This window comes from Lithobates pipiens, unplaced genomic scaffold, assembly GCF_037356315.1.
Source record: "Lithobates pipiens isolate NorthernLeopardFrog02 unplaced genomic scaffold, aLitPip1_a1.2 Scaffold_13, whole genome shotgun sequence".
Taxonomy (NCBI): domain Eukaryota; kingdom Metazoa; phylum Chordata; class Amphibia; order Anura; family Ranidae; genus Lithobates; species Lithobates pipiens.
The window spans coordinates 274,505,593-274,523,608 of record NW_027507718.1 but is presented as its reverse complement, the minus strand read 5'-3'; the positions used below and the strand labels follow the sequence as shown (position 1 = coordinate 274,523,608).

Here is an 18,016-nt window from a genome sequence, read left to right as displayed (position 1 = left end):
GTATATTGCTGTATTCATCTTTCCATCGATCCTGGCTAGTCTCACAGTTCCTGCCATTGAAAACATCCCCACAGCATGATGCTGCCACCACCATGCTTCACTGTAGGGATGGTATTGGCCAGGTGATGAGCAGTGCCTGGTTTTCTCCAGACATGACACTTGCCATTTAGGCCAAAGAGTTTGTTTCATCAGACCAGAGAATTTTGTTTCTCATGGTCTGAGAGTCCTTCAGGTGTCTTTCTAAAACTCCAGGCGGGCTGTCATGTGCCTTTTACTGAGGAGTGGCTTCTGTCTGGCCAATTCTACCATACAGGCCTGATTGGTGCAGTGCTGCATAGATGGTGGTTCTTCTGGAAGGTTCTCCTCTTGACATAAAGGCTGGAGCTCCGTCAGAGTAACCATCGGATTATAGTCACCTCCCTGACTAAGGCCCTTCTCCCCCATTCAGTTTGGCCAGGCGTTACACTCTAGGAAGAGTCCTGGTGGTTTCAGACTTCTTCCATTTGCAGATGATGGAGGCCACTGTGCTGATTGGGGCCTTCAATGCTGCAGAAATATTTCTATACACTTCCACAGATCTGTGCCTTGATACAATCCTGCCTTTGAGGTCTACAGATAATTCCTTGGACTGCATTGCTTGGTTTGTGCTCTGACATGCACTGTTAACTGTGGGACCTTGTATAGACAGGCGTGCCTTTCGCAATCATGTCCAATCAACTGAATTTACTACAGGTGGACTCCAATCAAGTTGTAGAAACATCTCCTGAATGATCAGTGGAAACAGGATGCACCTGAGCTCAATTTTGAGTGTCATGGCAAAAGCTGTGAATACTTATGTACCCATGTTATTATTATTATTATTATTATTTTTTTTTTTTTTTTTATTTTTTTTAATAAACTTGCAAATATTTCAGACTTCTTTCACGGTTGTCATAATGGGGTATTGTTTGTAGAATTTTGACAAAAATAATGAATTTAATCCATTTTGGAATAAGGCTGCAATGTAACACAAAATGTGGAAAAAGTGAAGCACTGTCTATACTTTCTGGATGCATTGTATATATAATTTTCCCTTGGAAAAAAAAGCTTAACAGTTTCCCTTTCTTTTTAGCATTGTGTATCGCCACACTTGGAATTGCATTAATAGTGCGGATATGCTTCACATTCTTGATGGTATCCTGGGCAGGATTTCAGCTGAAGGAGAAAATATTTATTTCTTTAGCATGGATGCCAAAAGCTACTGTTCAGGTATGATCACAAAATAGTCCACAAATTATTATAGTTAGTGCTCATGCACACGGACGTTTTAAAAAACTGGCTGCAAAGCTAGCTCTGATGCCTGGAAAAATTGTTGTTAAAAACGTGATTTTTACCGCGTTTTGCATTGGCGTTTTTGCGCGTTTTTTAGCGTTAGCGTTAAGTAGCGTTTTTTAAGAAACACATCTCTTGGCTATAGCACTCAGAAAACAAAGAAAATATGTTGCGCGTTTATGCGCGTTTTCCCGCGATTCGCGTTTTTACAGCTCTAGCTCCACGCCACGGAAAGCACTGGTCCTGGGTTTTTTTTACAGCTTAAAAACGCCTATGCCATTTGCAGCTCAAAAACGCCTAGGTGGGCATGAAGCCATAGACTAACATGGACAGCCGTTTTTTAAGCTGCAAAAAAAGCTCAAAAAAGTGGCTGTAAAAACGTCCGTGTGCATGAGGCCTTACTCTGTAAGGTACAGCTAGCATTGAAGAGAAGTCCACAGACACACAAAATAGTCGTACATTTAATTTCCAACCAGAGAACTGTAACTTGATTGAATGTTTGAGTGGAGGGAAGCTGATGCACAGGTCCAGGGCAAACCGTGTATTCAGCTAATATGCAGCTAAGCAAAAAATCCCTGCATAATGATGCCATTTAGTCTATGAATGATTTTCAAGATTCAGAAGTGAAATTGTGTTTTTTTTTTTTTTTTAATACAATATTCAGTAGTGGTACTTTTGTACAAGTGTTATGCACTAGTAAACCAATGACATTTCAAGTGTTAAAAAAAAAAATCTTGGTAACTGTAATGCTGTTTTCTCATTTGTTCATTATTCAGATGTATAGGGTTATACCACCCCCCCACAGGAGTAGGACACTAGGCAGAAAAAAAGGTTTGGCTACGCCTATGGGGAGTCCTTGGTGGTATACACCCCCCTCTCTGCTATAGGCCTTCACTTTTTTTTCTGCCTTGTCACAACTAAGGACCTAGTTTGCTGCTGGTATCTCTACATTTTTTTGTTTGTTATTTTGTTCTTTTCTGGATTTTTCTCCGGTGAGATATACAATCAACTGCCGGGCTGGGTGACGGGATGGACACTAAGATCTAGTGGTCTCCCCAGGCTTGCCAGCGAACACATGCAGACTGCAGCTCTACACGTTAGGTCTGCGGCGGCATAGCCCCACTGGACGTTAAACGTTTCGCAAGGTCGCATACGGGCGCGTCTCGGGCTGAGTCGCAGCGTTCTTCATGGCCGACAGCCTCCCCACTTTGGTGGAGAGGGGATCTGTCTGGGAGCGTTACTTGCACACTTTGCTGGATTGGTAAGTACGGAGCCTCCTCCGTTCCTTCCCTGGACGTGACGTGGGGCGCAGGTACTCAATGTACTCCTCCGGGGGTTCTCCACCCCCCCCCACGGCTTTTTTGCGGCCTACCAACTGGGAGGTGCCTCGGTCGGGCAGGGATCTCAGTTGGAGGCCCCCTCCTCCCCTCCTGAGTTTTTTGTGGTGGTGCTTAGGCATATAGTCCCCTATGTCCTTTGTCTCGAACGATCCTATATCTGGCTCTGCCGCCATGAACGTGCCCCACCTTGCGTGGTTGGTGGCCATGCTCCCTGTCCTGTCGGGAGTGAGGTTGATTCCTCCACAACTACAGTGATGCACTAAAAGGTGCTTATTGTAGCACTTATTACATCTGTGCGGGAAGATGGGGGATGCAGCGGTGGCTGCAGGGGAGGGCCGGTCCCCCTTTGGCACCCATAAGCCATCTTGCGCAGCAAAAGTGGTCCCTTCTCCCTCTTATTTTGCCAAATTTGGCCATGAAGACTGTCCAAAGTGCCTCTTTCTACTTTTCCGAAAGCGCTTGCTGTGAGGTACCCCTTTGAGGAGTCCTTTCTTCAGAAGTGTACTGTTCCACCAGTAGTGGACCCCCCTGTCTCAAGGCAATCATGATTCCAATAGAGGAATCTCTGGCTTCTAAAGATCCAGCTGACATACCTGGAGGGGGAGCAGAATCCCCCTGCCTTTGCTGAATTGGTGGACCTGTTAGTCTGGGTGCTGCAGTTTGTCTGCTATGCCTCTTGGCCACAGTTCCCCTGGTTGATGAGCTCTCTGTTTTTCCAGTGGCGCTTAGACATGTATTGTGGGGGGCTACCCTGGATGACATCATTACACATCTTGATTTTGTCCGGTTACAAGATAGTTTTCCGGCCTTGTCCCCCAAAAAGTTTTTTTGCTTCCAATGTGTGTCTGTTGCCGGACTTTTTGCTGTTCCCCTCGTGGGGCTGTGCAAGCCCTGTTGCTTCAGTATGATTGTCCCGGTTCCCATGTTGGGAACAGTTTCAGGGGTTTTATTCAAACCTGTTCACAGTCCAAAAGACGAAGAGCATGGTAGATCCAATTCTGGACCTCAAGGCCCTGACCTGCCTTGTGTGGGTACAGAAGTTCATGATGGAGTCTGTCCGCACAGTGGTGTATGCTGCGTTTTTTTTATTTACTGTTGTCCGTCAGGTGGGTCTCCCTGCGTACCAGCATGTGGGTGTTGGGTCTGATGGTATCTACCTTTTTAAGGCGATTCCATTTGCACAGTCCATGCAAGCTCCCTTCAGGGAGATCCTGGCATGTTAGGACAAGTGCCCGAGGTCTCTAGACAATCTTATTTGTCTGAGCTTTCTGGTGGCACCTCTTGATCATGGGGACTTTTTGGCTTCTATCGACATTTGAGATCTCCAATGCTTACTTGTGCATTCCACTATGTGCCCGACCCCAGCACTTCCTCCATTTTGCTGTGGGTGCTGAGCATTATCAGCAAGTGGTGTTGACCTTGACAGATTTCAGTTGGCTTCTATACTAATCTGAAGTCTGCTTTGGCCCCTTCAAGAACATTGGATTATCAGAGCCTGACCCAGGCTTCAGCTCTGACCAGAGTGTTTCTTCCTCTTGACAAACTCCAGAAGTTGCATGCTGCGTTTTTTCATTTACTGTTGTCCAGCAGGTGGGCTTCTCTGCAGACCTGCATGTGGATGTTTGGGTTTGATGGTATCTACCTTTTTTGAGGTGATTCCATTTTAAAAGTTCCATACAAGCTCCCTTTAGGGAGATCCTGGCATGTTGAGACAAATGCCTGTGGTCTCTGGACAATCTGATTTGGCAGAGCCAGGATCCCTGGTCTGGTGGCTTCGCTCTCTGGTTCTTCAGCGCGGTAAATCCTTTCTCCCCTTATATTGAACAGGGTGACCACCAATGCCAGTCTGTCTGGGTGGGGAGGTGTCCTGGGACTGAGCTCTGCTCAGGGTCGTTGGACACTGGTGGAATCCGGACTACCAAGCAATATCCTGGAACTTTGAGCGATGTCTGGCTTGTGGACGGATCAACTTCAGGGGATCCCAGTACGGATCCAGTCGGACAATAGATCTGTTTGGGTCCTGGCTCAACAGAACTGTATCAGGGTTTCTGGCAAGGTCATGGGATCCTCTGGTGGGTACCTCAATCGCTCTGTTGGCCCATGGGCCAGCCTTAGCCCTTTACACATGGATGAGCAGGGGCCGGAAACATACTTCTGCAGGGTACAGTGAGTAACCGCACAACAATGGCTGGAGTTTCCATTTAGTTCAGACTCTGCACATACAGTGCCTTGCGAAAGTATTCGGCCCCCTCAAACTTTTCAACCTTTTGCCATATTTCAGGCTTCAAACATAAAGATATAACATTTTTATTTTTTGTGAAGAATCACCAACAAGTGGGACACAATTGTAAAGTGGAACGAAATCTATTGGATTTTTGAAACTTTTTTAACTAATAAAAAAATGAAAAGTGGGACGTGCAAAATTATTTGGCCCCCTTGCGTTAATACTTTGTAGAGCCACCTTTTGCTGCGATTACAGCTGCAAGTCGCTTGGGGTATGTCTCTATCAGTTTTGCACATCGAGAGACTGAAATTCTTGCCCATTCTTCCTTGCAAAACAGCTCGAGCTCAGTGAGGTTGGACGGAGAGCATTTGTGAACAGCAGTTTTCAGCTCTTTCCACAGATTCTCGATTGGATTCAGGTCTGGACTTTGACTTGGCCATTCTAACACCTGGATACGTTTATTTGTGAACCATTCCTTTGCAGATTTTGCTGTATGTTTGGGATCAATGTCTTGTTGGAAGATAAATCTCCATCCCAGTTTCAGGTCTTTTGCAGACTCCAACAGGTTTTTCATCCAAAATGGTCCTGTATTTGGCTGCATCCATCTTCCCCTCAATTTTAACCATCTTCCCTGTCCCTGCTGAAGAAAAGCAGGCCCAAACCATGATGCTGTCACCACCATGTTTGACAGTGGGGATGGTGTGTTGAGGGTGATGAGCTCTGTTGCTTTTACGCCAAACATATCGTTTTGCATTGTGGGCAAAAAGTTCGATTTTGGTTTCATCTGACCAGAGCACCTTCTTCCACATGTTTGGTGTGTCTCCCAGGTGGCTTGTGGCAAACTTTAGACGAGACTTTTTATGGATATCTTTGAGAAATGGCTTTCTTCTTGCCACTCTTCCATAAAGGCCAGATTTGTGCAGTGTACGACTGATTGTTGTCCTATGGACAGACTCTCCCACCTCAGCTGTAGTTCTCTGCAGTTCATCCAGAGTGATCATGGGCCTCTTGGCTGCATCTCTGATCAGTCTTCCCCTTGTCTGAGCTGAAAGTTTAGAGGGACGGCCAGGTCTTGGTAGATTTGCAGTGGTCTGATACTCCTTCCATTTCAAAATGATCGCTTGCACGGTGCTCCTTGAGATGTTTAAAGCTTGGGAAATCTTTTTGTATCCAAACCCGGATTTAAACTTCTCCACAACAGTATTACGGACCTGCCTGGTGTGTTCCTTGGTCTTCATGATGCTCTCTGCGCTTTCAACAGAACCCTGAGACTATCACAGAGCAGGTGCATTTATACAGAGACTTGATTACACACAGGTGGATTCTATTTATCACCATCAGTCAGTCATTTAGGACAACATTGGATCATTCAGAGATCCTTGCTGAACTTCTGGAGTGAGTTTGCTGCACTGAAAGTAAAGGGGCCGAATAATTTTGCACGCACCACTTTTCAGTTTTTTATTTGCTAAAAAAGTTTAAATTATCCAATAGATTTCGTTCCACTTCACAATTGTGTCCCACTTGTTGGTGATTCTTCACAAAAAATTAAAATTTTATATCTTTGTTTGAAGCCTGAAATGTGGCAAAAGGTTGAAAAGTTCAAGGGGGCCGAATACTTTCGCAAGACACTGTAAATTATGCAGACTGGGACATGGGGGCAAGGGACAGGGCTAGGGATCTCTCTTTCTCATCTCCCCCTCCCTCTGTCACACCCTCCTCTTTCCCCCCCCCCCCCCCCCCAATCACTAGTGCCTTGCTCTGCGGCCTGCCTTGTGATATGGGAAGATGTGGTGGTGGGTTAGCTGGTGCAGTGGACTTGAAATTGATGGGCACAGTGGCTGCATTCTGATGGGCGCAGTGATGCTGCTTGATGTACTGCATTTGACGGGCAGAGTAGCAGTGAGGCTGCAGTTGATGGGCACAGTGAGGCTGCAGTTGATGGGCACAGTGAGGCTGCAGTTGATGGGCACAGTGAGGCTACAATTGATGGGCACAGTCACTGCAATTGATGGGCACACTGACTACAACTGATGGGCACACTGACTACAACTGATGGGCACACTGGCTGCAACTGATGGGCACACTGGCTGCAACTGATGGGCACACTGGCTGCAACTGATGGGCACACTGAAGCTGCATTTGATGGGCACACTGAAGCTGCATTTGATGGGCACACTGAAGCTGCATTTGATGGGCACACTGAAGCTGCATTTGATGGGCACACTGAAGCTGCATTTGATGGGCACACTGAAGCTGCATTCGATGGGCACACTGAAGCTGCATTCGATGGGCACACTGAAGCTGCATTCGATGGGCACACTGAAGCTGCATTCGATGGGCACACTGAAGCTGCATTCGATGGGCACACTGAAGCTGCATTAGATGGGCACAGTGAGGCTGCAATTGATTTTTTTTTTTCAGAATTTCTTCGTTTGTTTGAGCCCCCCAAAAATTTTGAGCACCAGCTGCCACTGTATTAGAGCCTCTGGCTCTAATCACGTGCTTCCAAACCCACCCACCTCCCCCTGCATGTAGATTAGGGGGCTGAATGCATGGATGGGGGGGAGAGCACGTGCACCCCTAATGGACGGGCCACCACTGGTTGTCACCTTGTTTGGTCCCAGGTGTTGTATTGGCTTAATTTGTCTGACAGGTGAGGAGGCTGCCTCGGATCACCCGTGTGCTAGATCCGTGCATCTTTCTGCAGCCATTTTTATATTTTAATTATTTTTCCCATTATGGGCGTGAGTGGGGCCTAATGTCTAAGTTTTGCCTAAGGTCTCGCAAAGCCTAGAGCTGCCTCTGATGGCGCTATATAAGTAGTATATAAAAAATAAATTAAATAAACAGCTGGAAGGCCATAATTTGGAGATCCCTGCTCTAAAACAAGCATTTCCAACTAGGATTGCTCCATAAAGCTGTAGCTGACTGACCACCCATCCAATGGTGCCTGCATAATTCCGGGTACAGTGTCACTTAACACAGTCCACAACATCATAAAAAAAAGGGGGGAGGGGGGATTTGGGACTTTAAATTATGCCATGGTTGGGTATGGTCATGTGCCTCCATCCCTATCATTGCGATAAAAAGGAGCAAAAATGCAACAGAAAAAGCAGCAAAGATGCAACAAAGAGGGTGGGACTTTATATGAAGCTCATGGTAACAAAATGAATATAGTGGTGGATAGTAAAATATTTAATAATACATAGATACGTTATTATTCAGGATTTATATAGCGCCAGCAATTTACGCAGCGACAATATAAAAGGAGACATAACAGTTACAATACAATAAAATACAAGATGATTAAGAGGGCCCTGCTCAGAAGAGCTTACAATCTAATAGGGTGGGGCAGGGGTTACAAAAGGTTATAACTGTGTGGAATGAGCTGATGGAAGTGGTAGGAGATTAGTTGGAGACATGATGGGCTTCCCTGAAGAGATGAGTTTTCAGGGATTGCCTGAAGGTAGCAAGAGTAGGGGATAGCTGGACCAGTGGAGGTAGCGAGTTCCAGAGGATGAGAGAGGCTCTGGAGAAATCCTGGAGATGAGCATGGGAGAAGGAGATGAGAGAGCTTGAGAGTAGGAGGTCTTTAGAAGAGCGGAGGGTACGATTTGGGTGATATTTGGAGACAAGATTGGTGATGTAGCTCGGGGCAGAGTTGTGAATGGCTTTGTATGAATGCCTTTTGAATTTAGTTTGCTGGGCGATTGGGAGCCAGTGTAGGGATTGGAGGAGAGGGTTGGCAGACACTGAGCGGTTGGTAAGGGGGATAAGTATGGCAGCAGCATTCATGTTTGACTGAAGAGGGGATAGCAAAATGAGAGGCAGGCCAATGAGAAGGGAGTTGCAATAGTCAAGGCGAGACATAACAAGGGAGTGAATGAGGAGCTTGGTTTCATTTGTTAAAAAGGGGCAAATTTTAGAGATGTTATGGAGGTGAATTCTACAAACTTTTGGCATTGATTAGACTTGGGGCTGGAATGACAAGTCAGAGTCTAGGCTTACACCTAGTACCCTGGCGTGAGGGGAGGGCCTGATGGTTGCATTGTTGATTTTGATGGAAAAGTCATGGAGGGGGGCATGTGTAGGGGGGAATATTAATAGCTCAGTTTTAGAGAGATTTCGTTTAAGGAAGTGGTGTGACATCCATGCTGATATGTCAGCAAGATGGTAATGCGAGAGGAGACTGAAGGAGTGAGGTGAGTAGTAGTTCCACGAACAGAGCCTTGAGGGACCCCCACAGAAAGAGGAAGAGACAGAGTTGTAGGTGACATTGCAGGAGCGCTGTGATAGATAGGCAGAGAACCAGGATAGAGCAGAATCTCGGAGGCTAAGGGAATGTAGTTTGAGGAGGAGCGGGTGGTCAACAGTATCAAAGGCAGCAGAGAAGTTAAGTAGTAGGCGTATGGTGTATTGGCCGTTGATTTTAGCAGTTAGTAGATCGTTAGTGAGTTTTAGTAAGGCAGATTCTGTGGAGAGCTGCAAGCGAAAACCAGACTGTAATGGGTCAAGAAGCTTATTTTGACTGAGGTAGGAGCTAAGACAGTTGTAGACTAAGCGTTCTAGAAGTTTAGAGGTAAATGGGAGCAATGAGATTGGTCTTAAGTTGTTCAGGTTGGTGGGGTCCAGTGAGGGTTTTTGAAGTATGGGAGTGATCTGCACATGTTTTAGAGGGGAGGGGAAGGTGCCACTAGAGAGGGGGAGAGTGAAGAGGTGAGTGAGGGAGCATAAGATAGAATAAGAGGGTGATCTTAGTAGTTGTGAGTGAACAGGATCCATGGACAATTGGTTAGGTGGGCATCTGAGAAAAGTTTTGTAACCTCTTTAGTAGTAGCCAATTCAAAAGAGAAGAGTGTTGAATTTGCTATTAGGCCAGGTATGTTGGGTGGGGAAGATGTACGCACAGTGGAGGTGTCCTCACGAATTGCATCAGTCTTGTCTTTGAAGTGATTGGCAATATCTTGGGCAGTGAGTGAGTTAGTGGGTAGAGGGGGTATGGGACAAATCGGAGAGTTAAAGGTTGAGAAGACCCGACAGGGATTGGATGACAAAGTATTAATAAGAGAAACAAAGTAGGCTTGTTTGGCAGCATGGAGGCAAGAATTGTATTTTAGAAGGGCAGATTTATATAGGGTGAAGTCTTGCAGGCATTTGGTTTTAGGCCAGTCGTTCAAGAGCACGGCAATGTCTCTTGAGATTTCTAGTGTTGTCAGTTTGCCAGAGTTGTAACAGTCAGGGCCTGATTCTGCGTGTGGTTAGAGGAGCAAGTTCATCTAGTGATGATGAGAGTGATCTGTTGTAAACAGAGGTGGCAAGGTCAGGACAGGACAGGGGAGAGATTATGTCATATAGGTGGTCAGTAGTAGAATAGAGACTAGAGATACACGTTTACATGCATTGAATTTCATATGCAAAGAAATGCACACTTCCATGGTGCCAATTTCTAAAACGGTAATATCTGGTAGTAACATTTATAAACATTAATCACATGATAAGATTAAGTCCACAACACGATAGCTCTCTGTAAGGGTGGAATTGTTCCCATTGACCACCTATGTAAGGGGCATTCTTCCCACTGATCCGGATTGAATAATTTTTGCTTGGGTTCCCTGAAACCTGAAAACTTTAAAATATTAGGGGACTTTTGAATTTAACACACATGGTCACTTATAAAACACGGATGAAGTGAATCTGCCTAATGTTTCTGTACCACTTTATATAGATTAACAGTATATATGTTTTTTAAAGCTGAAGTTTAATGTTCTTAACTTTCCTCCACCCCCTCTAACCCCCTTCCCTTATGAACATGAAATTTTTAAATTACTACATAAAGCTTTCTATTGCATACCTTATTTTAGATCCATTAATGTCATGTTTGTCTGCATTGGGCGGCACAGTGGTGTAGTGGGTAGCACTTTCGCCTAGCAGTAAGAAGGGTCGCTTGGTTCGAATCCCAACCACGACACTACCTGCCTGGAGTTTGCATGTTCTCCCTGTGCCTGCATGGGTTTCCTCCGGGTACTCCGGTTTCCTCCCACACTCCAAAGACATGCTGGTAGGTTAATTGGATCCTGTGTAAAATTGTCCCTAGTATGTATGAATGTGAGTTAGGGACCTTAGATTGTAAGCTCCTTGAGGGTAGGGACTGATGTGAATGTACAATGTATATGTAAAGCGCTGCGTAAATTGATGGCGCTATATAAGTAACTGAAATAATTAAATTAGAATAGACAATGCACAAATGGACAGATTATGGCTGGCGTAAGGGGCCAGCCAGCAGGATGCTATACATGGCTTCTTGAAAATATCACACCACTCCTTGGCACTCATCTTGTGAGCCCTCAGCTTTGGTACAAACAGTGGGCTAGCTCTTGTGTAATAATAATGAAAATATAAAAATGCATTGATGGGGCGGATGTCAGTCTGGAGCAGTGGATTTTACTAAACAGATTGGATTTGCATGCTGACCACTCTAACTAATGTTTACATTGGATGCTGAGCCTCCACAAATGAAACAATTGAAAGCCAACAAATAAAAGGGGTGGGCCTGGGACAATAAGACTGGGGAGGAAATGAAGCAGGTTATATCTGACTTGCTGCAGTTTCTAATATTAGCACACTGAGAAGCACACAATCTGTGCTGTAAAATCAGAGTAAGGCAATTTCATTACAAGCCTGTACAACTGTGAATGACTAAAGCTAAAGCAGAGCTGGCTGTCAAAATACAATAGCCACAATAGAAGATTTGTTCATCCCCGCTGTACAGTGTATGGTCAGCTTAACCACTTGACCTCTCAGCCCAATTCTGATATTTCTCACATACACGTAACAATCAGCACTTTTTTTTGCTAGAAAATTACTTAGAACTCCCAAATATTACAAATATTTTTTTTTAAGCGGTATTCCGTCTAAAAAATAAAAGCCAGCAGCTACACATACTGCAGCTCCTTGCTTTTAAATATAGGACACCTAATTGTCCTGGAGTCCAGCGATGTCGGCACTGCAGCTGATTTTTCCATCAGCTGTCGTATACTGCTGCCGCCATTGCAGGTAAGGGTACCCAGCAATGTAGCATGTAGCCTTACAGCTTCACGCCGGGAACCCTACTGCGCATGCGCCAGGCCCCCGCTCCTCTCTCCTACTGGCCCGGCAACAGGGAGAGGAGGAGGGAGCCCCCGGTGATGTGACGGGCTGCGGCCCAGACTCCCAGAAGTGGGAATAGGATACCTGTCTAAATCGGGTATCCTGTCCTCCCTCTCCCCCCGAAAGGTGCAAATTGTGGCACCGGAGGGGGAGAGGAGACAAATTACTTACCCGTCTACTTACCTGAGCCCTCGAAAGTCCCGTGTCGTGAACGTGCTGGCTTCTTGGCCCAGGCTTCTCGGCTCTTCATTGGATAGATTGATAGCAGTGCAGCCATTGGCTTGCGCTGCTGTCAATCAACTCCAATGACATGAGGGGCGGGGCCAAGTTCTGTAGTTGGCGGCTATGGACGCCGAATAAAGGACCCGGTAGCATGCCCAGAAGATAATCCCCTTGGGAGAGCGCTTCCCAGAGGGGGTTATCAGAAGTGGGGAGGAGCCGAGACAGCGTCTGAGGGACCCCAAAAGACGAGGATCGGGCCACTCTGTGCAAAACGAGCTACACAGTGGAGGTAAGTATAACATGTTTGTTATTTTTTTATGTGAAGCTTTAGTATTACTTTAAGTAGAGACCCTGAATAATAAAATGCTGGGTTTTGCCATTTCTTTTTTTTTTTTTTGTCATACAATATTTGCACAGCAGCTTTTCAAATGCAATTTTTTTGGAAAAACTACACTTTAATGAATTTTAGTGAACACAAGCACAATAACCCAATTTTTTGGTAAAATTGATACCAAACATGCCCCGCTTTAAAGTTGCTCACACCATGGAATGGCGACAAACTACGGTACGTTAAATTATCCAAAGGTGATGCTTTACAAGCCAATTCACTCCTTTAGAATTACACAGGACGTCTGGCCCTAGAATTATTGCTCTCCCTCTGACATTTGCAGTGATACCTCACATGTGTGGCTCAATTGCCGTTTACATATGCGTGCAGGACCTGCAGGGGGGTCAGGGGCAGTTTAATTTTTTTTTTCATTATTATAATTATTATTATTATATTTATTTTTAGCACTGTCTCTTTATTTTTATTTTTTTGATAAATTGTATTGCTATCACAAGGGGTGAACAACATCCCTTGTGATACCATGGTCTTTGACAGACCCCAAATCTCTCCATAAAGATGACCTATAAGACCCCATATCTTTCCTCTAGCCTCCAAAGCATCCAATCAAACTGAGATCAGTTTTATTGGCTGCTGTGCAAGCTCGTGACAGCTTGTGAATAAACTAAAACTGTTTGTTTGATTTCTACCTATATTTAAGCCTATAATGAGGCTTAACTATGAAAATATATTTAGGAGTAAATATCTCCTAAACTTGCACTGTTTAAGTGATATTTACTTTAGCTTCAGCCGGTGACGTCACTGGTGCATTCGCTCTGAAGGAACGGCATACCTGTGCCATTCCTTCAGAGCCATACCTTAAACTGTGACTCCCGCGTGCATGCTCCATTCATATCACCAAAGCCTGCAAACTTGGAAGAAAACCCAGGTAACGATGGAAGTGCCTTGAGCGGTGACAGTGCGCCACTGGAGGGCTTCATTTTCAGGTAAGTCTGTCATAATGTGCTAGTATGTGATGCATACCAGCACATTATGACCTAAACTGCCGATGCCTTTTTTTTATTTTTTTTATGCGTTTGACTACCGCGTTAACTAGAATCCACTAAAGATTAAAAGAGAAGTATGGGATTTTTTTCCCCATAGTCATACTAACCTAGGTGGATGTAGCATCGGTCCAATGCTGCATTTGTCCCCTGCCGTCTCTGCACTGAGAACCGAGCCACCGAACATCGCCGATGGCTCAGTTCCCACAGCTCCCCGAGTGGAGAGCTGCTGCCTGTCAATCAGCAGCTCTCCTGCTCTGCTCTTCCACTTTCACTGGAGCGCTGAGCTGTGGAGGTGTGGGGAGTGGCAGTCTCAGTGGCTCGCTGAGAGGCTGAGATGTCCATCAGTCCAGGCTGGATCCAGACTTCCAGAGTCGGGATGATGCGGTTCCTGGACTGGTCTTGGTGACGTCAGCAGAGAGCGGACATCAGACCGCTCTCTGCTGAAAATAGGTCACAGTAGTGAAAAACAAATTTGCACTCCTGTGACCCATAGGAGAAGCCCAGCCGAATGAGCCTCCTTTATAGCAGGGGGCTAAAACTACTTACCTGCAAGTCTCTCATGTTACTATTAAAATGCTAAATTACGCGTGTTTTCAAAAGTTTAGTTTTCAGCCTCTAGTTATTTTCTAAATTTACTTTTTTATGTATTTTTTTCAGGCTGCTATCGGTTCAGTTGCTTTGGATATGGCAAGAAGCATTGGAAACAAAGAATTCGAAGGTTATGGCATGGATGTGCTAACTGTAGCTTTTCTAGCAATTCTAATCACAGCACCCATTGGAGCATTAATTATTGGGCTAACAGGACCCAGAATGTTGCAGAAATTAGAAATCACAAGTACAAACCTAGAAGAAACAGCGGAGGCTGAAATTGGGATGGAAATATCTAGCAAACTTTAAAACTGTAATCTGCTCCATGCTGACCACAGGGCATTTTAGAAAATTGGTATTTTTTATGATCTATGCTGCCATTTATCAGACAAGATTTTATTTTGTATGATTGTACAGATCTTTCATGTACAGACTATTTATAAATAATTTACTATTGTAAATAAATACTAGTGCCCTGTAGTTTTTACTGCTGCGATGCGACTTGCTCATAATGAAAATGTGCTACCTTACTGAAATACAATACACTGCAGAGTTTGTGCAAGATTTCAGTACCATAGTTAACTTTTCATAAAAAGAAGCAGAGAATTGGTAGAAAGAAATGTGTAATAAAAACCTGCTAAAATATGCCCTTTTGTTAAATGAATGTGAAAATCTAAAATAAGGAAAGTACAGTACATAATTATAGTAGTAATTCCTTTTCCAAAATATATCTGGCTTGCAAAGGTGGCTGGACCCATTCAACATAAATGGCATTTCCCTGCCAGATTTTTTATTTTTTTGTTCAAGTAGATGGAAAACCTAGTCCTTCTTAAAAGCAGGAAATAAATTGGCAATTTATATAGTGGTGGATAAGCGTGGCATGGCTGATTGTTGAAACTATGCCTCTGCCCTCGGCCTCACACATCTATCTATCTCTGGCAATTCCCCCATCAACCCAGTCAGGGTTGATGGAGGAATTCCTATTGTATTCTGCAGCAGGGGGCGTGGGGGCATTCTTGGCTGGCAAAATACAATAATTACTGCCAGTGGCTATAGCACCCATATGTACAAAAATCCAACAGGCTGGTTGTACTCAAGTCGATAGATTGATCAACTTGTGTACAATCAGCCTGCCTATACATGGTTCGAATCTTGGCTGGTCCCTGCTGAACCAGCCGATATTCGAACTGCCCATGGCCAGCTTTAGGATTTCTATCTGATTTTACAGGTTGAAGGATGATATGTCCAGTGTGACATGCCACTGTGCATCATTTAGGTGTTTGTAAAGATACAAGGTGTTTTAAGTGGTTGTAAAACCTTACATACTGAAGTGACCTGCCTAATTTGATACACAGACATTAAATATATCCTCCTGCATATGTTGTAACCGTTTATCTGAAGTCTTCTCTTCTATACAGGTGGTCTCAGGGTTACGAACACAATAGGGGCTCTAGGTTTATTCTTAAGTGGAATTTGTGTGCAAGTCGGAACAGTGCATTTTTAAGTGTAACTTCAGCCTGTGCAGGGATGTGGGAAGTTCAGGGCGCTTCTGGGCATGCAGTTATGTTGTCTGGGGCTCTCCTGGCCATGCAGTACATGTAGTACTGCAGTTTGGGATGTGTCTGGCGCAGAAAAATAGCTGCTCGAAGGTATCCAGGACCAGCGTGGAGCACAAGCGGCCAGCATTGAGGTCCGTTTGTAAGTAGGAGTCGTACGTAACTCGGGTGTTCCTAACTCTGGGACTGCTTGTACATCTGTTCAAAGTCCAGAATTTTTAAAGCTTGTCTGAGCTGTCAGAAAAAAGACAAGCAAAGAGCTGAAATTACACAGTGCAGAGCTCAGTTTGGGGAGTTTGGGGAGCTCTGAGAGCTGATTGGAGGGAAGGGACATGCCTACCTTCACACAGGAACAGAGCTAAGGCTGTCAGTCAACTGGAGATACCTCCCCGTCACCTTTTTTCTCTGGGTCAGGAAAACTTGTCAGAAGTGATTCATGCTGATAGCAGAGGAACGAAGCAGCAGACAAAAATTATACTTGGTGCTCTGGATTGAGACAAGTACACACTATACAGCAATATGCTATGATCAGATTTCATGTCTGAGGTTTACAACCACTTTAACCACTTATCGCCAACCCACCGTCAAATGACGGCTGGGCGGTTCTCGTTCTGGCTGGACGTCATATGGCCTCCCAGAACGACCGGGGGTGTGCAGCACGGCGATCATAACGGCATTGTGTTGCTAGAGCACGGCTTGACCCCAATCTGTGTAAAGAGCTGCGGCTCTTTAACCATATAAACGGCTGTGTCCAATCATAGCCGGTCACATGTAAACCCAGAGATGCCGATATTCGGCGCTCCTCGCCTCACACTGACAGAGTGTGAGGAGAGGAGAGCCGGCCAGCGGCATCTCCTCACGGGACAGCTAGGTATGTAATCAGGGCACTGATCATCAGTGCCCTGATTACAATTAGAGCCCACCAGTGCTAGCAACGATCACCCATCAGTGCCAGGAATCTGTGCCCACAAGTGCCAGCAATCCGTGGCCATTAGTGATGACAGTCCCTGCTGCCCATCAATGCTCATCACTGCTGTCCATTAATGCCGCCTATCTGTGCAGCATATTCCTGCCTCCTCATCAGTGCCCATAAGTGCTGCCTCATGAGTGCAGCCTATCAGTGCCGCCTCAGTGCCCATCAGTGAAGGAGAAAAAATACTTATTTACAAAATTTACTGACAAACTACAACTTTTTTATTTTTTTCTAAATTTTTGGTCTTGTTGTTTTTAGGAAAAAATAAAAAACCCAGGAGTGATTTAAATACCAAAAAGCTCTATTTGTGTGAAGAAAGGTTACAGTGTAGCATGACCACGCAATTGTCATTCAAAGTGTGACAGCACTGAAAGCTGAAAAATGCCCTGAGCAGGAAGGGAGTGCCCTCCCTGTATTGAGGTGGTTAAGGCTGAGGTGCAGCGCACACACAATTCAAATTACATCTGGATAGGCTGATCAGAAGGATGAGACAGATAAAAGAATAGTGAATGTCGTGTGGTGTTTTTTGAATAGATTAATTTGCCAAATATTTTAAGTGTCTATGTAAAACACTCAGAGTACAGTAATACATTTGATATGTCAATTCTACCTGAAACATACTTCACTTTTTTTTAGCTGGTATGTTAATTCACATGCTAGCTTCTTCGAAAACGAAAGTACGCTAGTGGGAAGATATCTCAATAAGAACTTCCAGTTTAACAAAGAGATGAAGTAGTTACAAAGCTATTTTATGGCTTTATACCTCCTGGGACCTTCATAAATTTACTGTGCCACAGCTATGACATGCTGAGGGGGTTGGGGTGGTCTCTCAACATCAACGCTATTGAATTTGCCACACTGACCTGCCAACAGAAGGAGGCATATTATAAATGCACACAAATCTGTGTACACTGCACATGACTGCGTTTGCCATATATTTTGCTTATAGATTGTTTGTTTGTTTCTTAGAGCTCATTCACAGCAGGTAATTCTCCTTATCTACTTTTGTTTAGGTTTAGCGTGTTTTACAATGCATTGCAGTGCATATGCATAATACCCCTGGTGTGAATGAGCCCTTGAACATAGCTTTAGGGGGCAAAAAAAAAATTGATATATATCATGTGTGTATTTCTAAATTTTTTGTATACAGTACAGTGCCTTGAAAAAGTATTCAAACCCCTTGAAATTTTCCAAAAAATTTTTATGTTAACAACCAAAAACGTACATTTATTTTATGGGTTAGACCAACACAAAGTGGCACATA

The 18,016-nt window shown here is 44.6% G+C and overlaps 1 protein-coding gene across 2 annotated transcripts in view; it reads left to right on the top strand.

Moving 5' to 3' along the window:
- Positions 1-14,688, top strand: part of LOC143974873 (sodium/hydrogen exchanger 9B2-like) — an 82,801-nt gene extending 68,113 nt beyond the window's left edge. The window contains exons 11-12 of one of the 2 annotated variants that reach the window (XM_077476649.1): positions 1,112-1,248; positions 14,293-14,688. In XM_077476649.1, the coding sequence (XP_077332775.1) occupies positions 1,112-1,248; positions 14,293-14,532 (377 nt within the window). In that variant the 3' untranslated portion in view covers positions 14,533-14,688. The remainder of the gene's footprint in view (positions 1-1,111; positions 1,249-14,292) is intronic. The other variant, XM_077476650.1, reaches the window with a different exon arrangement.
- Positions 14,689-18,016: the final 3,328 nt, after the last annotated feature.